Genomic DNA, 27,160 nt, shown 5'->3' on the forward strand with positions numbered 1-27,160 from the left:
CATCTCCTGTAAGAACTTCCCTGATAGGGGTGCCTGGGTGGCTCAGTGGGTTAAGTGTCTGACTCTTGATTTTAGCTCTGGTCATAATCTCGGGGTCGTGGGATCGGGCCCCCACATCAGGCTCTGCCCTGGGCGTGGAGCCTGCTTGGGATTCGCTCTCTCCCTCTGCCCACTCCCGTGCCCCACTCCCGCTCTCTCGTACTCTCTCCCTCCAAAAAAAACAAAAACAAAAAACTTCCCTGATAATGTCAGGATATTCAGTCATTCTCTGACTTTAGTCTTTCTATTGATGCACTAGTACACAAGATCTTTAAGTTTTGTTGACCACTTATTATATACTAGGCACTGTTTTAGGTGCTGGGGATACAACGGTGAAAAACAGAAAAGGTCCCTATAAATTTACAAAGATTTATTCTAGATGGTGATGAGAGAGAGGAAGTAATGCAAATATAAATAAGATACATTAAGATTTGCTAAATTCTAGGGCACCTGGGTGGCTCAGTTGGTTAAGCGTCTGCCTTCGGCTCAGGTCATGCTCCCAGGGTCCTGGGATTGAGTCCCACATCAGGCTCCCCTTCTCTGCGGGGAACCTGCTTCTCCCTCTCCCTCTGCCTGCCACTCCCTGTTTGTGCTCTCTCTCTCTCCCTCTCTGTCAAATAAATTCTAAAATATCCTACCTGGTCTTTTAGTCATCTGTGTACTTATCCTACATATTTTATAATTATTGAAAATATGGTTTTGTTTTTTTCAAAAAAGGGATATGCCTTAACTTTAATTCTTAGAGGAAAATAGAGGTGTAATGAAACAGTATGAGAACTCCTAAAATAGTAGCAAAATTATAAATACCTGGGCAATCACAGCTTCTCGTGTTCCATAATATTTAAAGAACAGATGATCAGTCTGAATATAAAGCTGACAAGTATTTCTTTCAGCTGAAGTTGTACGTTTTTTCCTCAGGTGTTCTGGACCATTAACAGCATGTTCTTCTTGAGGTGTCTATATGTCAAAAAAAGTCATTTCTGATAATTAGTATGCTTCACTATTATTATAAATTTACATAGCTAAGAACGCACATTATGTAGACTTTCACATGCTATTTTATTATGGAACACCACAGGTATTCCCCCACACCGTTAAAAATTCTTCATAAACCTCGCTTTCAGCCTCATAACATTCCACTGTATAGATGATCTGTAATTTATTCAAGCAATTCTTTCACTTTTAAACATTTTCAAAACCCACCTTTTAATATGTGTAATCATTTAAATATAAAGCAAGTCTTATAGTTGTTTATAGTACTTTGATATCGTCTTCTATCTCCCTCTAATACTCAATCTATTACCCAGCCCTGTCAGATCGATCCCCTAAATACCTAGGGAATATGCCCATTAACTCTGGCACCCGCACATCAGCCCAAGCTACCATCACTTACTACCTAGAATACTGCAATAATAGCAATGTAATCCATCCATATCCACTACTGGCCTTCACTCTATTCTCCATACTGTATGCAATCTTTTCAAAATGCAAATTTGCAAATATTACCCACCTGTACAATAGATCTCAAGGCTTCCTCCTGCTCTAAGGATAAAGCCCTAAATCCTTTACATGTGCCACCAAATCAGCATTGCAGTTTCTGCTTACCTGCCCAGTTTCTTCTCATTCTATATTATTTCAAAGAGAGAGACTATCTACCACAGAACTCAACTCTTGCTCTCTGTGCTACACTAAACAGGCCTTCTTTCCAATCCTCCAGCATCGTCTGTCTCCTGACACAGTCTCTGCACACACTACCATTGTCTCTCCTGACCTAGCTAACTTGTCTCTTCAGACTTAGCAAAGGTCAATTTATCCATCATACCACCTCACGGAACCATATTCCCATGTCCCTTACATAGTGTGACTTTAGTTTATTATGTGGTGATTGGTTTAATTTCTGTCCCTAGCCCACCATCATTACTTCAACCACTAGAATATGAGCTCCAGAAAGAAGAAACTACCTCTGTGTTTGCTTCTCGATACACTGCTATCACCTAACACAGACTTGGCAGGCAAACAGTAGATATTCAGTATGTATTTGTTTAAAGAATTAGCACTGCTATTGAACCCAAGCACTTAAACATTTGCTGACATCTAAGAGCTCCATTTTAAGTGAATTTTGATGACACAGTAACGGAGAATTCAAATTAAATTAGATTTTAAGCCACAATTCCAAATTTACACTCACATTTTATACTTTCCTTCTCCCTTGACAACTCCATGTTTGTTCTCTCAGTTACTGCCTTCATTTTACCTTTATCTATTCACTGAGTACAGCATTCTAGGATGGCAATTACTCAGTTTCAGCACACTGCACTGTCTTCTGTTTTCAACAGTCTCCAATGAAAAATGAGCTGTCATTTCAACTGCTGCTTCTTTGAAGGTGACTGGACTTTTATTATTGGTTGCTTTTAAGAGTACGTATCTTTTGGTTTTTAGACTTTTCTAATAATATGCTAGGGTGTTACTTTCATTGGAAAGTATTTATCCTACTCTAATTGCAGGGTTTACCAAATTTGTTGATACCCTCTATCATATTTGGAAGACTTTCTGCCATATCTGTCCCTATTTCACTCTCACTTTTTCCCCCCCCGAGATATCAATTATACATATGCTAGACCTTTTTAAGGAATCCCTTATCTCTTATATCTTTTTTGTATTTTTCTATCCTTTTGTTTCTTAGTGGTTCACTGTTTTCTTATGATATACCATCCAGCTCTAAACCCATCAAATTCTTAATTTCTGCTGTTATACTTTTCAATTCTAGAATTTTCATCAGGCTCTTTTTTTTTCATTCTCAGTTTTCTGCTGTAATTTTAAATTCCATCTTTATGTACTTGACCATGTTGAAGTCTGTATCTGATCATTTCATTATCTGGAAAACTTTAGGTTGTTTACATGTCTGGCATCCCAGCTAGAATGTAAGCTCTCTGAGGGTGTATACTCTGTGTCATTTATTCTTGTATCACTGATGTTTAATATACAATAGTTTTCTCCTCTTGTTCTTCCATCATGTTGTCTTGTTTGTTCATATGCTTATTATTTTTAACTGAGTGCCAGACAACGTAATTGAAAAACCTCAGATACAATTTTAGGCTTCAGGTGATGATACCTTTCTCAAGACAAGATTTATTTTTTCTTCTGGAAATCAGTTAGGCTTGATGCACTAGTAATCCTAGATCACCTTACTCTAATTAGACATTAAGCAGCTGTGATACAGAATTTTAATCCCTGTGACAGAGGAGGTAGGACATTTTTTGACTCACCCTTACTCCCAGGGAGTAGCCCTTCAAGATCCCAACCTAAAGCCCTTCTGAGAAGGCCATAAGTACTATTTTTATCCTTAGCCTCAAGAATCTGCAGAGTTCTACTCAGCTTCTCAGTCTCTCAGCTACCTTATCGGGAACTAGAAAATACACCTGGAGAAAAGATGCCCCAAAGGCCATGCTCACTTGTCTAGGCATTCTCATATTTTCCTAAGATCCAGCCCCATAATTCCTCACAGCCTTGTTCTCTCTCCAATGCCTCCAAACGCACACACAAACATGCACATGCAGACACACATATAAACATACACATAGGTACTTTTAAATATTTATATTTAAAAGATTTATGGGGCGCCTGGGTGGCTCAGTTGGTTAAGCGTCTGCCTTTGGCTCAGGTCATGATCCTAGGGTCCTGGGATTGAGCCCCACGTCGGGCTCCCTGCTCTCTCTCAAATAAATAAAATCTTTTAAACAAAAGAAAATTTTATATTTTGAGGCCAGGTTGGTTTTTATTAGCTGTTCTAAGCAGGAAAAGGATTACTCTATTTCTTGAAAACAATTCCTTATTAGTTTTATGTATTGTGAATACTGTCTCAAAGTTTATAACTGTCTTCGCTTTAAGGTGTCTTTTACTCTTAATTTTCATAGAGTGAAATATATCAAATTTTTTACAGTTAAAAGATTTTATGTCATATTCAAAGTATTTCTCTACCCCAAAATCCAAAATATTTTTTAATATCTCTTCAAATGCTTTGCCCATTTTTTAACTGGAGCTCATGCATTTTTTTTAAGTTAAAATAGTTCTTTGTATGTTCTGGAGAAGTTTTTGTCAGATGTACTGCTGACATTTTTGCACAGTCTCTGGCTTTTTACATTTTCTTTTTTTTTTTTTTTTCATTTTTTTTTTATTATGTTATGTTAATCACCATACATTACATCATTAGTTTTTGATTGACTTTTTACATTTTCTTAACTGTGTCTTTTGAGATTTTAATTTGACAGAGTCGAGTTGATTAAATTTTATTGGATATTTTTGTATCCTAAAAAACTGTTGCCTATGCCAAAGTGACAAAAGTTTCTCTTTTTCTAGAAGTTTTAAGTTTTAGCCTTAAGCATACAGATTTATTATCTATTTTCAGCTAATTTTTATATAAGGTGTAGTGTACACGCTAAGGTTTGATTTTTTTTTTTCTATATGGATATCCAATTAATTATGCCAGTACCATTTGTCACACTGCTCTTTCTCTGGACTTTTGTGAAAATCAACTGACCCTATGGACACTCTCCTTAGGTCAAGAGGACACTATCTTGACTACTGTGGCTTAAAATCAAAATCCTCTAGCTTTGTTCTTTTTTGAAAATTCTCTTGGCTATTCTAGGTTCTTTACATTTCAGCCTAACTATGAGAATCAGTTTATCAATTACAGGATAAATCCCCATTGAGATTTTGATAGGGGTTGCACTGACTGCTCTACAGAACAATTTGGGGAAAACTGACAATTTGGGGAAAACTGACACACTGAGTCTTCCAAACAATAAACACAGTTTATTTCTGCATTTACTTAGACAGTTAATTTTTCTTGGCAATGTTTTATAGTATTCATATATGTCTTGTGCATATTTTATTAAATTTATTCGAAGTATTTTATATTCTTAATGATATTTTTAGAGGGATTTTTAAATTTCATTTTCTAAATGTTCATTGGTATTTTATAAAATACGACTGATTTTTTTCATACTGACTTTGTATCTATCCTATATCCTTGGTAAATTTACTTATTAATTTTATAACTTTTCCTAGATTCATTAGGATTTTCTAAGCATACTCTCAATGTCACCTACAAATAAATGCAGTTTATTTCCTTTACAATCTGTATGCCTTTCATTTCTTTTTCTTGCCTGATTATGCTATGATCATGATGTGTTATCTTCTTTTATATATTGCTGAGTTTGACTTGTTAATATTTTGTTTAAGAAATTTTGCATATATATTTCTAAGGTATATTGGCTTGTAGTTTAGTTTTCCTGTAATGTTTTTGTCTGGTGTGGGCATCAGGGTAATGCTGCTCTGACAGAATGTGTTAAGAAGTTTTCCCTTCTCCTTTATTTTCTTAAGAGCTTTGTATAAGATTGGTATTTTTTTCTTTCTTAAATGCTTAAACTTCTATTGTGAAATGATATCTGGGCTTGAACACTCCTTGATGGAAAATTATTAAGTATCTAATATCATCATATACACACCTACTATTCTATTTGTTTGTTTTTCTTAATTTGTATCTGTAAAGGAATTTGCCCATTAAATTGGCTGTTAAATTTATTGGCTCAATGTGCTCAAAATTTAAACTACTAATGTGTGTAGTAATATCCCCTTTCATTCCTGGTACTGTTAATTTGTGGTTTCTCTTTATTTCTTGATCAGACTAGATGGAAGTTTATCAGTTAATCTTTTCTACTGATTTCCTCTTGTTTTTATATCATTGATATCTCTCTTATTTGTTACTTGATTCCTTCTATTTACTTGGTTTAATTTGTATTTCCCGGTCTAGCTTTTTAAGGTGGAAGCTTATGTGACTGATTTCTAGAACTTTCTTCTTTTCTAATATGATCATTTAAACTTCACATTCTTTGTTGTTAGCAAATGTTTCCTGTGCACTCTTCACTTCTTTGTATAGATCTAAATTTCCATCTGGTTTCCATCCTTTTTCTAACCAAAGAACATCCTTTAACTTTCCTTGCATTAAATTTCTTTCAGTGATTATTCAGCTTAAGCTGAATCTAACAAATTTTATTATTTTGTTTTTGTTATTCACTTCAAAATAGTTCTCAACTGCATTATTTGATGTGACATAATTTCTAAAAATTTCAGAATTTTCCAGATTTTTTGTTATTGATTACTAATTCAATTTCCTTAAGACCCAAGAACTTATTCTATATAATTTCAATCCTTTTAAACTTATTGAGACTTCTTTTATAGCCTAGCATATGTTAGCAAATGTTCATGTACACTTGAAAAGAATGTAGATCTGCTACTTTTGAGTGGAGAGCTCTATAAATGTCAATTAGGTCAGGTTGGTTCAGAGTGGTGTTCAAGTGTCCTATATCCTAACTGGTTTTCTGTCTACTTGCTCTATCAATGTATCAGTCAACTTCTCTACTCAGAAATAAGTGTACCTCCAACTATAATTTGTAGATTTTTCCAGTTATCCTTCCAGTTTTGTCAGTTTTTGCTTAATGTATTTCACAGCTCTATTACTAACTGCATTATTAACTAACATTTAGGATTATTTCTCCATGATAAAGTAAAAGGTCCCTCCTTGTCCACAGTAATATTCTGTGAACTGATACACATTCTTTAATATTAATATGGTCACTCTAACATTCTTATGATTGGCATTTTATGATACATGCTTTACCATCCTTTTAAACTATCTGTGTCTTTACATTAAACTGCATTTCTTTTAGCAAGGAAATTGAAGCAGTAATCAAAAATCTCCCAACAAACAAGAGTCCAGGACCGGATGGTTTCCCAGGGGAATTCTACCAAACATGTAAAGAAGAATTAATACCTATTCTTCTGAAGCTGTTTCAAAACATAGAGATGGGAAGGAAAACTTCCAAACTCTTTCTATGAGGCCAGCACCACCTTGATCCCCAAACAAGACAAAGACTCCACCAAAAAGGAGAATTACAGACCAATATCCCTGATGAACATGGATGCAAAAATTCTCACCAAAATACTAGCCAACAGGATCCAACAGCACATTAAAAGGATTATTCACCACGACTAAGTGGGATTTATCCCTGGGCTGCAAGGGTGGTTCAACATCCGCAAATCAATCAACGTAATACACTACATTAATAAAAGAAAGAACAAGAACTGTATGATCCTCTCAACAGATGTAGGAAAAGCATATGACGAAGTACAGCATCCTTTCTTTTTTCTTTTTTTTTTTTTTAAAGATTTTATTTATTTATTCATGAGAGACAGAGAGAAACAGAGGGAGAAGCAGGCTCCCAAGGAGCGGGAAGCCCGATGCGGGACTCGATCCCAGGACCCTGGGATCATGACCTGAGCCGAAGGCAGACACTTAACCATCTGAGCCACTCAGGCGCCCTACAGCATCCTTTCTTGATTAAAACTCTTCACAGTGTAGGGTCAGAGGGAACATACTTCAATATCATAAAAGCCATATATGAAAAGCCAAGAGTGAATATCATTCTCATTGGGGAAAAACTAAGAGCTTTCCCCTTAAGGTCAGGAACATGGCAGGGATGTCCACTATCATCACTGTTGTTCAACATAGTACTAGAAGTCCTAGCCTCAGCAATCAGACAACAAAAGAAATAAAAGGCATTCAAATCCGCAAAGAAGTCAAACCCTCACTCTTTGCAAATGACATAATACTTCACGTGGAAAACCCTAAAATTGCTAAAACTTATACAGGAATTCAGCAACATGGCAGGAAATAAAATCAATGCACAAAAACCAATTGCATTTCTATACACCAACAACAAGACAGAAGAAAGAGAAATTAAGGAGTCGATTCCATTTACAATTGCACCAAAAACCCTAAGATACCTAGGAATAAACCTAACCAAAGAAGCAAAGGATCTGTACTCAGAAAACTATAGAACACTCATGAAAGAAACAGAGGAAGACACAAAGAAATGGAAAAATGTTCCATGCTCATGGATTGGAAGAACAAATATTGTTAAAAGGTCTATGCTACCTAGGGCACTCTATACATTCAATGCAATCCCTATCAAAATACCATCAACTTGGGGTGCCTGGGTAACTCAGTCAGTTAAGCATCTGCCTTTGGCTCAGGTCATGACCCCAAGGTCCTGGGATAGAGCCCCACCTTGGGCTCCCTGCTCAGCGGGGAGTCTGCTTCTCCCTCTTCCTCTGCTGCTCCCCCTCCTTGTGCTCTCTCACTTGCACTCTCTCTCTCAAATAAATAAATAAAATCTTTAAAAAAAATACCATCAACTTTTTTCACAGAGCTAGAACAAATAATCCCCAAACTCGTATGTAACCAGAAAAGACCCCAAATAGCCAAAGGAATGCTGAAAAAGAAAACCAAAGCTGGTGGCATCACAATTCCAGACTTCAAGCTCTATTACAAAGCTTGTAATCATCAAGACAGTATGGTACTGGCACAAAAACAGACACATAGATCAATGGAACAGAATAGAGAGCCCAGAAATGGACCCTCAAGTCTATGGTCAACTAATCTTCGACAAAGCAGGAAAGAATATCCAAAGGAAAAAAGGTTCTTCAACAAATGGTGCTGGGAAAATTGGACAGCCACATGCCAAAGAATGAAACTGGACCATTTCCTTACACCACACACAAAAATAGACTCAAAATGGATGAAAGACCTAAATGTGAGACAAGAATCCCATCAAAATGCTAGAGAACACAGGCAGCAACCTCTGTCACCTTGGCCGCAGCAACTTCTTGCTAGACAGGTCTCCAAAGGCAAGGGAAACAAAAGGCAAAAATGAACTATTGGGACTTCATCAAGATAAAAAGCTTTTGCATAGCAAAGGAAACAGTCAACAAAGCCAAAAGACAACCAACAGATTGGGAGAAGGTATTTGCAAATGTCTTATCAGATAAAGGGCTAGTATCCAAAATCTATAAAAAACTTATCAAACTCAACACCCAAAGAACAAATAATCCAATCAAGAAATAGGCAGAAGACAAGAACAGACATTTCTTCAAAGAAGACATACGAATGGCCAACAGACACATAAATAATTGCTCAACATCACTTGGCATCAGGGAAATACAAATCAAAAGCACAATGGGATACCACCTCACGCCAGTCAGAATGGCTAAAATTAACAAGTCAGGAAACAACAGGTGTTGGTGAGAATGCAGAGAAAGGGAAACCCTCTTAACATGCCGGTGGGAATGCAAGCTGGTACAGCCACTCTGGAAAACAGTATGGAGGCTCCTCAAAAAGTTGAAAACAGAGCTACCCTACAACCCAGCAATTGCACTACTGGGTATTTACCCCAACGATTATAGCAGCAATGTCCACAATAGCCAAACGATAGAAAGAGTCAAGATGTCCACTGACATCTGAATGGATAAAGAAGATGTGATATACAATGGTGTATATATATATGTATGTGTGTGTGTATATAATGGTGTGTATATATATATATATATGTATGTGTGCGTATGCATATACACATATGTATATATGCATACACACACGTGCGTGCAATGGGATACTACTCAGCCATCAAAAAAATAAAATCTTGCCATTTGCAATGATGGGGACGGAACTAGAGTGTATTATGTGAAACAAAATAAGTCAATCAGAGAAAGGCAATTATCATATTATCTCCCTCATATGTGGAATTTAAGAACCAAAATGGAGGATCATAGGGGAAGAGAGGAAAAAATCAAACAAGATGAAATCAGAGAGGGAGACAAACCATAAGACACTCTTAATCATAGGAAACAAACTGAAGGTTGCTGGAGGGGAGGGGATGGGGGAATGGGGTAACTGGGTGATGGACATTAAGGAGGGCATGTGATGTAATGAACACTGGTATTATATAAGACTGATGAATCACTGACCTCTACCTCTGAAACTAACAATACATTATATGTTAATTAATTGACTTTAAATCTAAAAAAACTTTTTTTAAACTACATTTCTTTTAGACAGATTTGGTCTTGCTTTAATCACTCTTACCATCTCAGCTTTTTAAATTAATGTGGGTAGTCCATTTACATTTAATGTAATCATCAGCATGGTTAGATTTAAACTTATTTTATTTATTTTCTATTTATCCTATATGTTCTTTGTTCCTTTTTTTTTTTCTCCTACCTTCTTTTGGATTAATTGAGTATTTTAAACTCCAGTTGATCCTTGAACAACCCAGGGATTAGGGATGCCAACCTCTCACACAGTTGAAAATCTGCATATAAACTTTGACTTCCCAAAAATTTAAATACTAATAGTCTGCTGTTGACTGGAAGCCTTACTGAAAAAAAATAACTAGTTAACATATATTTTGCATACAATATATATTATATACTTGATTCATATATAAAGTAAGCTAGTAAGAGAAAATACATTTATAGTGCTATAATTAATGTACTGTACAGTATCTACTGAAAAAAAAACCACATATAAGAGGACCTGTGCAGTTCAAATCCATGTTTTCAAGGGTCAACTGCACATTTGATTTCCTTTATTGACCTGTTAACTATATCTCCTTGATTTTCTTTCAGTGGTAACTCCAGGGCAGGGGACATCACTGTAAACATCTTCTTAAAAGGACGATAGTAAATACTTAGACTTTTGGGCCACACTGTCTCTGTTACAACTACTCAACTCTACCAATGTAGCGCAAAGGCAGCCACAGACATGCACCTGTGAATGACTGTGGTTGCATTCCAATAAAACTTTATTTACAAAAACAAGCAGCTGGTCCACGGGCTGTAGGTTGCTGAGCTCTGCACTAAGGTTTCCAATACCAAACTTTTTAATAGCAGAGTCTACCTGCCAAAATTATACCACTTCTTGTATAGTGTAAGAGACAACAATATACTGCCACTTTCCCTCCTCCTATCTTTCGTGCCATTATCATAAATTTTGATTCTTCGTATATTATAGACACATTTTACATTAATATTTTAATTATCTCTTAAAGAAAATATTTAAATGATAAAAATGTCCTTTATATTCTACCTATGTATTTACTATCTTTTTAAAGATTTATTTATTTTTGAAAGAGAGGGCATGCATGTGAAGGGGGGAAGTGGGGAAGACAGATGGAGAGAGAGTCATAAGCAGACTCCACACAGAGCATGGAGGCCGATGCAGGGCTCGATCCCACAACCCTGAGATCCCCACCTGAGCCAAAACCAAGAATCAAAGGCTTAACCGACTGCGCCACCCAGGCGTCCCTCTGTATTTACTATTTTATACTCTTCACTTCTTTGTATAAATCTACATTTCCATCTGGTATCCTTTTCTACCTGAAAAACATCCTTTAACATTCCTTGCAATGTAAATCTCCTAGAGGCAAATTCTCCCAGCTTTGTCTAAAAACGATCTTTAATTTGCGCTCATATTTTAATATTATCTTCACAGAATAAAGAATCCTAGGTTTGACAGTTTTTCTTTCAACACTTTACAGATGTCATTCCATGTATGTCTTCAGTTTGCAATGTGTGATGGGGAGGCAACAGTTTTTCTTATTATTTGTTCCCTGTATGTAAACATGTCTTCCTTTCTATGGCTGTTGTTTTTTTTTTAAAGGATTTTATTTTTAAGTAATCTCTACCCCCAATGTGGGAATTGAACTCAACCCTGAAATCAAGAGTCACATGCCCCACTGACTGAGCCAGCCAGGCACCCCTCTTATTTCTAGTGATTTCCAGTAATTTGATTTTAATGTGTCCTGGTATGATTTTGTGTTTATCCTGCCTTAGTTTCACTGAGCTTCTTAGGCTTTTTTTCGTATCTTAAAATTCTGGAAATATTAATTTTTCAAATCTTTGTTCTACATTCCCTCCTCCTTGGACTCCCAATTATTTTCTCTCTGTGCTTAGATTTGGGTTATTTCTATTGTTTTATTGTCCTTTATTCATGTTTTCTTATGTTAGCTTCTGCAATAACTAATTTGCTCTTAAGTCCATCCATCAAATTTTTCAATTCAGAAAATGTACTTTTCACAGTTCTTTAAGTTACATTTGGTTCTTTATTATAATTTTTATTCTCTGTTTTCATGTTTTTCTATAATTCTTTGAACATACTAATAATAGTTGCTTTAAAGTCCTTGCGTGCTAATGCCTATAATTTCTGGTTCTGTTTCTATCTGGGTGTTTTCTTCTCCTGACTATAGATTACATTTTTCATCTTTTTGTCATCTAGTAATGTTTTTTGAATGCTAGACGTTATGAATGTTTACATTGTTAAGTATCTGCATTCTTTGTCCTCCTTTAACAAATATTATTGAGCTTTATTCTGACAGGGAACTAATTTACTTAAAAATCACTCTGATCTTTTTCAAGCTTGATTTTTCAGCTCAATAAAGGCAGGTTTGAAGTAGTCTTTAGATGAGGTCAACCTACTCCTACCATGGCTTGGGATCTCTACCAAGTGTAATTTCTTACAGTTGTTCAATTTATATACTTTCCAATAGTTTGTCCTTCCTGGTAATTGTCTAATACAACCCTCACCCTCTGCACACACAGGTTAGTTTACAGCTAAGACTCAGGGTAACCCCTGTCCAGATATCTGGAGCTTTTTCCCAGTGTAGTCCTCTCTTCTCAGGTACTCTGTCCTAAGACCAGATACCTCAGCCTTCCTAAACTTTGACCTGTCTTCAACTCAGCAGAATTGCTATGTACTTCTCACTCTTCTCAAGATCCCCTTCCCCTGTGCCATACCTAAAATTTTGCCTCCAGTCAAAAAAATCAGGGAAATCACAGAGAGACTTATTTCCACCCTCTCGGGGATCTCAGTCCTTCACTGCCTATTGTCCAATGTTTTGAAAATAACTGTTTCAAATATTTTGTTCAGTTCAGTCTTCATATATTTACAGGAGGTCTAGTTGGATTACCAGTTACTCCATCACAGCTAGAAGGAAAATCTCCACCTACTTTTTCCACTAAGCATTTCACATTTTTCATTTTAGACATTTAATACTTTAATATACCTGGAGTTTTGTTTTGTTTTAAATATAATATAAGATGGAGACCTAACTTCATTTTTTTCCAAATGGATATTTTTTTCTGGCTCCAATTATTCAATGATCTCTACTTTTCCTCACTGATTTGAGCTTCTACCTCTACTATATAACAAAGTTTCACACATGTATCGGTCTTTTTCTGAGTGCTCAATTTCATTCCTCTGGTCAACTTGTTCATCCTATGCTAATATCATACTCTCAACTATTATAAGTTTCAATATCTTCCAGGGTAAATCCCTCTTTCCTGCTCACCATCTTTAGGGTGGGCCCTACTTCTTCTTAGCCTTTACTTTTCTGTATAACATTTTCAACCCACTATTATGCTGTGAATAACCATGTTGTAATTTATACTGGAATTGCAGTGAACCTACAAATCAATATGGGGAAAATTGATGTTTTTATGGTATTAGGTATTATTTTCCACAACTATGGTATATCTCTCCATTTATTTAAAATCAATCTTCTTTAGCTTTTCTTCTGAAGTTTTATAATTTTCCTTATACAGGCTTGTAATTCCTTGTTACAATGATTCTTCAAATCATGATATTCTTGATACTATTATTAATGATGTCCTCTTTTTCTGGTAGTCTGCTGATATTAAAAAATGCAACCTACTTTTGTATATGAATGTTTCATCTAGCCACTGCTAAACTCCCTTTATTTAGTATTCTGTAGTCTTGTCCTCTTTATCCACATTACCAATACCTTAGTACAAGCCACTATTCTTTTTTTTTTTTTTTTTTAAGATTTTATTTATTTATTTGACAGAGAGAGAGAGAGACAGCGAGAGAGGGAATACAAGCAGGGGGCAGTGGGAGAGGGAGAAGCAGGCTTTCCACTGAGCAGGGAGCCTGATGTGGGGCTCGATCCCAAATGACCTGAGCCGAAGGCAGACACTTAACAACTGGGCCACCCAGGCGCCCACAAGCCACTATTCTCAATTGAGTAACTGAAACACTTCAAATTAGTTTCCCAGTCTCTAGTTTTGTACCCTACCCTGGAATTAAAAATTCTTCACTGGTCTTGCTATCTCTCTGTTCCTCCTGTCTTCCTAGCTCTTCACAGTCAACCTAACTTCTGCTTATTCTTTTAATTTCTAATTATTGCCCTCAAATACTTCATAGGCTAGATTAACTACTCCTCATTTGTGTACAGTATCACCCCATGCTTAATCCTCTTCTATCTCTTACCACTCTCAATTGTTTCTCTGTGTCACCAATTAAACTACAACTGACCCTTGAACAAACCCTTCATGGGTCTGAACTGTGTGAGTCCACGAATATGCAATTTTTTCCATACATAAACTACCATACTGTAAATGTATTTTCTCTTCCTTGTAATTTTCTTAATAACACTTTTTATCTAGCTTACTTTATTATAAGAATACAGTATATAATACATATAACATATAAAATATGTTAACTAACTGTTCATTAACTGTTCATAACAGTCGTACTGAATGGATACAATAAGGTATCCAATCAACAGGAGGCTATCAGTAGTTAAGTTTTTGGGAAGTTAAAAGTTATATGCAGATTTTCAACTGCACAAAGGTCAGCACCATGTTGTTCAAGGGTCAAGTGTTATTAATTTTTTGAGAACAAGCTTTCATGTTCATCTCCACATACTCCCAGAACCTACCAGTCTCTGACATATGGCAGAAGATTGACACATAATTATTCAACAAGTACAAGAATAAAATCTCACTTGTACTTGAAAGATGCACCTGAAATGGAATTATTTGTGCCATTTTGCAGATCAAGAAATACACATATCTGCATTTGTGACTCAAGAAACTCAAGCAACATTACTCCATCTTACTACTTTTAGAAAAGATGCCAAAATACATAATGTTATACCATAAAAATAATTTTTTAATTTTAAATGTATTTTGAATTAACTATTTTTTTAAGATTTTATTTATTTTTTGACAGAGAGAGAGAGAGAGACAGCGAGAGAGGGAACACAAGTGGGGGGAGTGGGAGAGGGATAAGCAGGCTTCCCGCTGAGCAGGGAGCCCGATATGGGACTTGATCCCAGGACCCTGAGATCATGACTCAAGCCAAAGGCAGACACTTAACGACTGAGCCACCCAGGTGCCCTTTGAATTAACTATTTTTAAAAAGGTCAAAAAAAGAGTAAAAAAACAATAGTCAAATGGTGAAAAAACTTAATATATGAAAAGCAGAGTTGGAGCCCCACACTGGACATAGAAATTACTTTAAAAATCAATTAATTAGACAAATAAACAAATATATGTGTGTGTGTGTGTGTGTGTATCAAAAGCCTTGTGATTTTTATTATAGTGCCTAACCATCTCAGTTTGCTTAGGAACACATGATTTTTAGTGTTAAACTAGAGAAGTCCCAGGCAAACCAGGGGAATTTGGTCGCTCTAATTTTCATACTAATACAAATACTTACATTTATACAAAACACATGTTCAGACTAAATTTTTCATAACTTGACAACAAAACATGTAAGACAGAGTATATTTTAGACATGTAACTTAATGTTTTTTGAGTCACACGTTTTTTGAGTCACACATTCCAATCTCAGCACCATGTCTTTATTATAGGCAAGTTACCTAGCCTTTTGAACATTAAAAAATATAAATTATTTCTCCACAGTGGTATAAATCTTTCAGAAATTCTAGAATATACATTTTTAATGCAGAAACACATGCCCAGGTTCATTTCCATTTCTTAAATGCAAGCTAGTATTAAAATCCTTACCTGTGTTACTTCCTCTACACCAGTCATCTGGTACTTCCTCATCCTTTCAAATACTGAATGATCTGCACAGCCCCCCTGTGGACCATATTTATGGGGATAGTCTAAAACACAAAGAAGTAAGGTCATTACTATCATATGTCTAGAGATTACTAAGTATCTTATAAATGAAAAATTAACCGTCACAATTAACGAAAGCCATAGATGCTTACTGAGCATCCTCATTTTAAAAGCTGGCAGGTTCGTAAGTTCTCCCTCAATAAAACATCACTGGTCTCTAGATTTTTGTCATAAAGATGATTTGTGAATTCTAAAAAAAGGACAATAATCATTCTTCATTCTAGGTTTAACTTTCCCAACCTTTCCTGCTCCGGATATATAAAGTATGTTAATACTGCAATTTACTTCATTTCATCATTTATAACTTTCCCTCCAAACACATTAAATTTCCTATGCTGCAAATGTACAACCCAAGCTGAACTACAGTTAGACTAATGTAATATTCTACATAGCTTGAATTCCTTCAATGAATACCAACTGGCTTCAAGGAAAAGTGACCCAGAAACATGCTCCATGGCACAGTAAAAGCAGAGTGAGTTTAAATTTCTTCAAAATGTAATTCAATTGAGTGCTTTATAAGCCAATAACTATTTTATCATCATTTGTTTTCCCTTTATAATTAAGCAGTGATTAATTTATCTGTAACTGAATTGGTTCTATTTCTAGATAGCTGTTCCATTTTAGTTTAGTCATTTAAAAGCTTATTCCACTCTCTCAAATTTCATACTTCTCCCTTGCTAGGGTTCTTATTTATGAACATATTTTATAATATAATCAAGTTACCATAATTAAGAGAACTGTCAAGATAAAATACCAAGACATGGGTGAGAGGGGAAGCACTGCAAAATCCTTAAGTAGCTTAAGATATAGTAAAAGAATTATAATTAGAAACACTGCAGGTAGTTTCTTAAGAAAATCTAGAACCTAAAGTGGACACTAGTGACCTATTTCTTTGGAAATGCTAATTACATAGTACAACACAAATTTAATCTAGCAGTTAAGAGGGAGGGGTTATGGGACAACCTACATTTACTGATATTAACAGTTCTGACTTAAACTTTAGTTTTTTATCAGAGGTCAAGACTGCAAAAACTGTAAAATTCCAATCAATAAATGTGAAATGATACACTTAAAATGTTACCACATTATAACTCCACATGTATAAAGTGATTTAGGTAAGGATCATTAATGGGTATTAAAACCATAAGGTGAAAGATATGAGATAACAAGATATTCAGAGTCTCTGAAAGTATCACTCCATAGATTATTTATTAATTATAAAGGACACCAGTACCTTCACACTAAAGATATAGTAATTCTCACTTCATTTACCAAGTAATCAAGCTAAGCACGACCAGTAGCAGAAAAATATGTGCCTCTGATGTGATGCAGTAAGGAATGCCCAGCTTTCCCTATACAACATGGACCAAATATGTTCACTGAATCTAATCATGAATAAACAATCAGACACAGACACAACAAAATGCAGAATATCCTGTAAGTCACTGACCTAGACAAGTAAAAAAATGGCAATGTCATTTAAAGAAAAAAAAACAGAAAAAGTTGATAACTAAGGGTAGGGGAGCCTGGTAATTAAAACACTAAAAGAGACAATAAACAAATGCAAAAAAGGCTTTCTTAGGACTACTGGAGAAATTTTATTACAGACTGGATAGTAAATGATAATACTGAATTAATTTTTTTAGGGGTGAAACACTACTATAGCTATTTATGAAAATGTACATATTCAGGGGTGCCTGGGTGGCTCAGTCATTGGGCGTCTGCCTTCGGCTCAGGTCATGATCCTGTGGTCCTGGGATTGAGCCCCACATAGGGCTCCCTTGCTGGACGGGAGGCCTGCTTCTTCCTCTCCCTCTCCCCCTGCTTGTGTTCCCTCTCTCGCTGTGTCTCTCTCTGTCAAATAAATAAATAAAATCTTTAAAAAAAGAAAATGTACATATTCTTAGGGAGTGTGTGTTTTAGGGGATGTGTTTAGCAATGAAGTTTCATGATGTCTACAACATATTTTCAACTAGTTCCCCAAAAAGTGTTGGAGGGGTGCAAAAAAAAAGTTTTTTTAATGGCAGATCTGGGAGAAGGATATTATGTGTTCATTGCACAATTCTTTTAACTTTAAGTTTAAAATTTTTCAAAATAAAATTAGGACTAAAAGACTGCAATGTTGGTAGAACAAATGATTTCAAAGTGGCACTGAAGTGCCAAATGAGAAAAAACCTAATATGTATATTATTTTAGCATTTCAAAGGTTGACTTTGAGAAAGTAAAACCATAACACCATCCAACATGTATCTAGTAAGAATCTGCCACAAAGGCTGAAAAGTTTTCCAATGTAATATGCCCAGATTTTCAATTCTCACCTTCTAGAAGATTTGGGGTTATAATCACCACAATACCTTCCTCTGATAATATAATTTTAACCTGAAAATCTAGCTTGCCTGAACCACCAGGTGAAGATGTTCCTCCATGCCAAGAACACTCATTTTAATAAACAAAGAAAAAATATACAGTCATATTCATAGGCAAGTTTATACACATACTTAAGTACCTTTTTTAGTTAACAGAATTTAGATCCCTTGGAACTTTGCTACTTATTTTAATTGTTGTTATAAAGCCATGTTCACAGTTTGATATCATTTATACATCCATAATTTTGTACTATTTTATTTTACCCCCGTACTAGGATAGTCCAGACTCCAGTAGTTAAGAATGTGGACTGATTCTCTGGCTTGTTTTCCCTTAACTCATGGCTAAGAAAATGGCTTATCTATTTAAGATAACAATGTATATGAGGAGGAATCCTTCTGCTGACCCTGGCAGCAACTAGGCAGGTAAGTAAAAAATACACTCAGATTACTGATACATAAAATATTTTGCCATAATAAAAATGGATGAAACTAATTTATATATTTTCAAAAGTTTAGTTTCTGTTCCAATGTGATAAGCAACTAACTTACTATTCAATTAATATGTTATGTTCTTATTTTTCCACTAACAGGTCAGTTTATGGTGCCTTAATTTAGATTTGTTTATTAAGTCGGTATTTAAGATAATAAGAATCTATTTTACCACTTACCTTAGGCCAATTTAAGTTCAGTGAAATAAATGCATATTTACCATTTGATGAAATTCTTATAGTTGAATTAGACATCTCCCAATACACACACAAAAAAGAGCTATTTTGACACCTGAGACTAATATAACACTGTATGTTAACTATATGGGAATTAAAATTAAAACTTTAAAAAAAGAACTATTTCAAACTACAGTTCTGATTTTATCATGATATTTCTTAAAACCAACTTAATAACCCCGAAACTCAAACTGCTATCTCTTACACAGAGACATTAACACAGACACACAAGCATGGACACCAATGACACCACTCCCAAATAAAAAACTATTTAACTTACTAGCCTTTTAAAGGACAAGCCCTGTGATTAAATCATTACAATCAATTTTCAGATGAACTTTCCCTAAACATCTACCATACCTGGTCTCCTCATCCCACACACCTCACCACTACCAAAAAAAAAAGAAGAAAAGAAAGAATAATGGGGGCAGAGGGAATAATTTGTTTACCAAAATACATAAATGTCCCCAAAACCCTTCATATCAGTTTATCACTTAGCCAATAAAAAAAAAATTTTAACTATTCAAAAATTTTATTTGAAAAAAACAATTTTTCTCTTGGCATAGTTGGGTAGGCACTGACCAACAGGTCCTCATTATCCTGCATACAAAGCTACACTGGATTTCCCAGCTCCCTTCCAAGTTAGGTGTGATATATAACCAAGCTCAAGTTGAAGGAACATGAGCAGTAGGGAAGTGCACGAGACAGGAGCCTCCATGCTCTTTTTCCCTTCCGAATGGCTGGTGGGAGACAACCTGGGAACAGCATGAAATAAAGTACCCTGGATTCCTGAATTACTTATTGAAGAAAAGCTGCCTGATGAGGAATACTCAAACTGTTAGATAGTGAGAAATGAGCTTTTAGTGCATTTTGTCACTAAATTTGGGGGCTTTTTGGTACTGCAGTTAGCACTGCCTTAATAGATGGTGAAAATGTTCGTCAAAGAGAGAAAAACTCATTTTGCATCTGCTCTCCAATGGCATTTGGCAAATTTTTCCAATCATAGACAGTGCCAAAATAATCTTAGACTAGCATATCAGAAATTCTTTAGCAGTATTAGTATTTATTATCATTTTCTGAATGTGTTCATTTATAACTAGTTTTCACTCATCCCCATAGAACTTTTGCCAAAAAATGAGACATATAGTTAACCTGAAGACTCATGGACACGATAATTCCACTTTTAGCTAAAGATAGAAACTCATAAACTCTATAACACCCAGGTAAAATATTTCACATGCTTAGAGAAATGTTATCACTGTTCGAACAGTTTAAGAAGATTTATTCAATGCAAGATTTTCAGTTTTAAAAAGTAAAAAGAGCTGTGAAGCTTGTTAGCAATGTGGTTGTAAGTCCACCACATAACAAATATGTCAAAATAACATTTTTGCTTCAATACATAATTTAGTTCAATTATAATACTTCAATATATAAATCAGTTGATATCTTGATATTATTCAAATTTGAGAAAAACAAATATCATAATCTGACCATGACAGGAATTAGGATACACCTCCATTCAAAACATACTAAGAGGGGCACCCGGGTGGCTTAGTTGGTTGGACATCTGACTTCGCCTAAGGTCGTGATCTTGGGGTCCTGGAATCGAGCTCTGAGTCCAGCTCCCTGCTCAGCAGAGTCTGCTATTCCCTCTCCTCCTGTCCCTTCCCCCCCCCGCTCATGCTCATTTTCTCTAATAAATAAATAAAATCTTTAAAAAAAAAACAAAACATACTAAGAAATATATTTTGAATCTGTTTCTACACAGGCACAAAAGAGCTACTACAAAGTATTTCTGGAAGTGAGAATTTTATACTTCCAAGCACTTGAACCAGTAAACATGCACAGCATTTAAATGAGTATCTTACTGAATTCAGGAACAAAACAAAAATACCCGTCTTAAACAACTGTAACATCATTCTCTGTAGTATGATGATAACGGAAGCCAAAGAAGAATATACATGTCTGATTTATACATATTCAGCAGTCCTTATTATATAGTAACTCAATAAAATATAAATACTTTCCAGTTATTAGTAATACTAGACACACTGACACTGTTGTCATCAATATACTGGCATTGATACTGAGCATTTGAACATTAAGATTAGGGTACTCAAACAAGTACTGCTCAATGGGTATCTCACCTACATTATATAATATATAAAGCTAATATAGTTATAGACATAAATAAACATATACAGGTATACACACACATATATTTGTTGACATTGTATATGTAGCAGATATTAGAATGGATTTCTAGAAGTCAAACAAATACTAGTATAATAGCACACCACCTATAGGCTAACAGCAGCGGTTGAAAGGAAGCTAGCCGAAACTTAAGAACAGAACCACCACCTTGAAGGCCATCATTCCCCAGGGGGATAAAGCGACCTAAAATAAGATTGCTCTGCCCCATTGCACCTCCAATAAGTGGCATTTGGCTGGAACCAAGAGAATACTGACATTTCAGAAAACCACCTCCTCTGGTCCATCATCAGAGGTCAAGAGACTCCTGCCGTATTGCTCAACTTCATCAGGAGAACTCCAGCAAGAATCAAGGGGGGAACCCAAGAACTCTTCCTATTGCTGGGAAAACATTCCCCCGCCCCTCACATCACTAAACACTCATAACCATTTACCACTTTCTGCCTTAGGACCATCAGGACTATTCTCATTGTGACTTAGCTTTCATGCAACTACTCTAACTCATTATAGGCGTTTGCTGCCTCCAGGTCACTTCTTCCCTTTATTTCCTTATTTTTAGCTCCTATCTCTCTGACATCACCCCAATATAATTCTTAGTGATTCCAACAATAATATCGATGATTCTTCTAGTACACTTACACCACCTTTTCTCCAATGATCTTCTCCTAAATCAAGTTCTCACTTAATAGTCATTCTTTTGAACCTGTCATTACTAACAACCGAAACCCATTAATAATCTCAATTTGCACATCCTACTTTCTTTCCACCAATTATCTTTTCTGAAAATTCCCTCCAACAATCCTGCAACACCAAGACCTTTCAATCTACCGATGTTACCACCTTGTTCACTATCATTGGATATTCTCTTCCTTCTGTTTATTCAGCTTAAATCCAATAGTCAATTATTATCATAATTACTTCACTGTATTGCTTAAAACTTCCTTGCCCCCCAATCCCACCTCTCACCCAAATCCTCTTTAAAATGAACCTTCCACCTGCACCCGTGCAACTGAATGGGCCCAGAGAAAACCAGTAACTATGACTATTGTCACTCAAAAATAATCACCTGTAACCTCTAGCATTCCTTTATGCTACCTGGCAATGGCACTGTATGTGCAGAGTCCGCTCTCGATCCAATCTGCCCAGTTAACTACAGGCACTCCTTGCTTTGCCACAATAGAGGCAGCAGTACAAGTGACCATGCCAGCTGAAACTATGCAAAGTGATCTTAATATCAATGGGGAAAATTACAATTGTTCCCAACCTTTAAAAATGTTAAATACAGAAAATACTAATACCCTCTTATTAAATATACTAAAACTCTAATTATTACTTATAAATGTATAGGGAAATGAAAAATAATAAAACTATTATTTACTACACCATGCTTTAAAATATTAGAAGAATTAGAATATCTAAAAAGAAAAATGTAGTGTTTTATCTCTTTATAAATTATATTTTATATATCATAAACTAGACATTCTTTTTGACAGTTTAAGATAAAAAAGACATTTCCAAAGCAACAAAACAGTATTTATATATGCTTCAAATTCTGTTAGCACAAAACTATCCCAACAGAAAAAAAAAGGAATCAAGTGTAAAATTTTTCCTATATACTTTCAAAACTTCTAAAAGACCCTATTTACCCTGATCAACACATTAACGATGAAAATGGACAATGACATTTTCCCTCTAAAATTACCGACAATATAATCCCCATTTCTAGAAAAAGCCTTTGTTCAACTAATGAATAAGCCCTCATTGTGATGCTAAATCATAGGATGCACTGTAGTTCCCCTGAAAAGGCCAAACAGCATATTCTTTCACAAAGAATGAATCATTGGTGTAGAATATTCAGCCTATTTAAAACACAGATTGGCTTTAAATCGATTGCCTTTCTTCCAGTTCTTTTGCATGCCAACCTCTTGCTTTTGTTTTGCTGTAGGAGGGGGCAAGTATAAATAATACATATATTGTGATACCACCTCAAGCAGGAAATAGTTCTAGTTAACTCTCAATCATCCAGTCCAGGAAGAAGGAAATATTTACCATTCAGATTCTCTGTCCAATGTAGAACTGGTGCATAAAACCCCCACTTCTCACTACATACTAACTAGTGTAGACCTCGCATCCCCTTGCATCCTCACTATTCCCAGTAAGGCTTCCCCCACCTCTCTGTGACTGGCAGGTTAGAAATCTGACTGCAAAATCCAAGGCCTTGGCTATGAGATGTCAAAATTTGGTGTAATCTCTCCAATAACATGCTATGAATCACCAAATCCAATGAAATAATCTAACTTTTATTATCTTAACTGAATTTAAATAGACTGACTTCACAGACAATGAACAAAAAGTTGTTAATATCTGGAGGGTAGGTGGGTAGGGTCCTTGCCCACAAAAATGTTGTTTATTCCCCCAAAGTTGTCAAAAATCAACAAGGATTCACTGAAGAAGAGTAAAAGGAAAAGGTGGGTTTTTTGCTTTTTTTTGTTTTTCTTTTGTTTTTTTAGGACAGAGGATGAGTTTGGAGGAATAAAAGAATGGCTAAGGCAAACCCCAAATGTCCTTCCCTCTTCGAACTCCAGGAGATAGGAGTCCCTTTCTCCCGAACACCCTGTCCCCATTCCCCACACCCAGTCTCTGTTTGGGGAGGGTGTGGAGAGCATGGGAAGAGAAGCATAGTATGATTGTCCCTGGGAAGGAGAGGAAGCTGAAGGTGGACCCCCTTTCCACCTGTACTCACAACACTGATCTCCCAGGAAACAGAGATAGGAAGCTGGGTCAGGCATGTCCTTTCCCACCCCTGGTTTTTAAGAAGAAAGGGTTAGTGTTGGGGGGCCAAGTAGATCATGGGCATCAGGTCAACAGGAGCAATGTTGCTCCATTATTCCGATCAATTATAAACAGAATCACTAGACTCTAAGATGCATTAGGATAAGAACCCCTGTGTCCACAGTATTTGAAAGTGTCTTACACAAATTATGCACTCAAATGATATTAATAAATTAATCATGTTAACTACACTCAAATTTTAAAATAATTAATCAATCATTAAACCTGTAAAACTTACAGCTGAAACTTTTAATGAAAACTTATACTGACTTAATATGACCATTATTTCCATTTATTCAATCTGGGACTCTACCCCTATACACAGAAAATGGGTGAGTCCAGGGCAAAGAAGATGCCAGTTCCTTTCCTTTCTGAAATTCCTGAGCTGTTGCAGCTAAAAACAAATATTACTGCAGCCAGAGTTACAGCTACCTTTCTTCTGTCTTCAGAGATTCTTATTCTTATTTCTAACAGCCAAAAGTCTACCCTATGTTCAAGGTTCAAGTCAAATGCCATCTCCCCTAAGAAGTCTTCCTAAGTATCCCTAAGGCTCCTTCAGTTTGTACTACCCTCAGTGCTTTGATGACATTTCAGTTAAGCATTTATCACATTCTGACTAGATTACTGACTGAAGATTCCCCTGATGGATTTCTTTTTTAAGTCTTAATCCTTCCTGTACATACACAAATCAACAAATACTTGTTGAATTTAATTTTTCAGTCAGCAGTTGGTTTCCATTCCTCTTCAAAGGTCATCCATTAATCAAAGACCTATAAACTGCTGACTACAATATCCTCCTATTCGCCTTCATTCCACCTGCAATAAGTAGGAACTGTCTGCAACTTCAAAACTGTTTCTACATGAAAGTGTATTCTAAATCTCTAACTACTTTACAGATTCACTATAACACAGACCTTGTTCAAAATTAGGGCATATATGCACATAAATTTCCTAATTGTATATCAATGTTATTCTTAATTGCATTAATTTATTTACAAAACAAGTAATGAGAGGAAAAAAACTATTAGTTACCAAACATCAGCAACACAAGAATAAACAGACACAGAGTACAGACCCTCAAAGAGCTTACAGTCTAGCTGGGGTATTAGACATATAAACAAGTATCCATTTAAATACTAATTCCCTAAGTGTTAAGTGTTGCTTCAATCATCCACAGTTAATAAACAGTTAAATATTGGTTGATTTTAATGTACTCAACCAGTCAACAGCTGTTTTCCTTCCATGCCTCTTCCCAGAGGTCAATCATACGGACCACTGACCTGTAAACTGCTGGATTCAAAACACAGCGAGGACTCACCAATATATAAACGGCAGTAAAGAGAGGTACAGCCAGAAGTGAGGAGCCAGAAAGGCTTCTAGATTATTTCTGAACTGCGTTTTGAAGGATGAGTATTGGTTTGGGGGAGACAGAATCTATACACAATTCTCATTAAGATGAATGTTCCTTCTGCTCTCTTGCTTCCATAAGGCTCATCTTAAATTTCCAAAATATCCCCTCTCTAGAGCTCAGGTATTAGACCAAGACAATAAAAGTCCTTAGTATTTGTTACATCTTTTTTTTTTTTTTCCAAAATATATCATATGTAAAATGATCTTTAATCAATCAATAATTGATGAGTTTATCAAAAGCTTTAGAGTTGCTTTATTTTTAATAACCCAAAACAGAAACAACCCAAGTGTCCATCAACAGGCAAATGCATAAAGATGTTATCCACACAATGAAATACTACATCAATAAAAAGGAATGCACTATTAATATACACAAACAATATGGATGAATCTCAAAAATATTGTGCTAAAGAAGCCAGATTTTTTTAAGACTACATAATACAAAAGTGCAATTACATAAAATTCTACAAAATGCAAACAAGCCTGCAGTTTAGTACTTGAGGAAAGAAGGGTTGAGAAGAAGAGAAGGATTACACTGAGTAGGAGGAAGCCTTTTGGGGGCAATGGATACATACACTATATTGATTATGGTAACAGTTCTGCAGATGTGTCAAAAAATTACCAAATAGTATACTTTACATGAGCAGTTTTGAAGATAATGTATACCACAGCAATGTATATACTAAAAAAGGGGAAACAATCTAAATGTCCATTTAGTTGATGGGTTGGTAAATAATATATTCACCAATGAAACAAGAGAATATTATGCAACTATTTAAAAGAAAAATGTTAATGGTGGTAGACACACTTCTACTTCATCAACGGCCAAAAATATTTTATATAGTCGTTTGATAATCAGCAAAATCAGAAATATTTCCAGCTCTAGAGGAAAAGTAGTTAGATATCATCCAATTTTAGAAGAGATAAGGGATATTCAAAATCTGGTCTAACACCCTCATATTATACATAGAAAATAAGACCTACTTACTTGCATTAAAAAAGTTAAGACTTTCCCATAAGGTCACGAAGCTATTCTAGTGCATCATCCCGATTTCCCTTCTAACTCCTTTCTCATATATACAGCATGCCTCAGTTCTCTGACACGTTACCTCTTGTGCTTTTTTTCCTACCATGTTTGCCACTAATTTGTTATGTTCTTGAGCAAATGAATTAAACCCTGAAGCCCTTTGAACTAGTTGATCTACAAGGTCACCTTTAAATCCATGATTAGAAGACTCCCTAAGCTGCTGAAACCAGTTATATCCACATCAATGAATTCCCAGTGTAATGCCTGAATATAAATATATAAGATAGCAAGACTGCTTATGTAGATTATCTATCTGATCTCCAAATCAACCATGAACAAAGGAGTAAGTGGTATTCTTAACTTGTAACTGTTCACGCTTCTGTGTCCTAGGAGAAAGTACTTTTTACCACCTAAGTACAGAATTGAACAAGTATGAATTTTAAGCTGATAAATACATGTAGTTATCACCATCACATGAGTATCAAAGCACCTAGAGAAGTTACTGAACATTTTTTCTTTTCTTTTTTAAAGATTTTATTTGTTTATTTGACAGAGAGAGAGACAGTGAGAGGGGGAACACAAGCAGGGGGAGTGTGAGAGGTAGAAGCAGGCCTCCTACTGAGCAGGGAGCCCGATGCGGGGCTTGATCCCAGGATCCTGGGATCATGACCTGAGCCGAAGGCAGACGCTTAACAACTGAGCCACCC

General features: G+C 35.6%; 1 protein-coding gene across 2 annotated transcripts in view; it reads right to left on the reverse strand.

The window, feature by feature from the left end:
• ADAM10 (ADAM metallopeptidase domain 10) overlaps positions 1-27,160 on the reverse strand; it is a 135,671-nt gene that overhangs the window by 44,096 nt on the left and 64,415 nt on the right. For both annotated transcript variants that reach the window (XM_034994504.1, XM_034994505.1), the window contains exons 5-6: positions 15,766-15,866; positions 847-996 (exon numbers count right to left, since the gene is read on the reverse strand). In XM_034994504.1, the coding sequence (XP_034850395.1) occupies positions 847-996; positions 15,766-15,866 (251 nt within the window). The remainder of the gene's footprint in view (positions 1-846; positions 997-15,765; positions 15,867-27,160) is intronic.

The sequence above is a fragment of the Mirounga leonina genome, unplaced genomic scaffold (assembly GCF_011800145.1).
Source record: "Mirounga leonina isolate KUSES-001 unplaced genomic scaffold, KU_Mleo_1.0 Mir_91, whole genome shotgun sequence".
Taxonomy (NCBI): Eukaryota; Metazoa; Chordata; class Mammalia; order Carnivora; family Phocidae; genus Mirounga; species Mirounga leonina.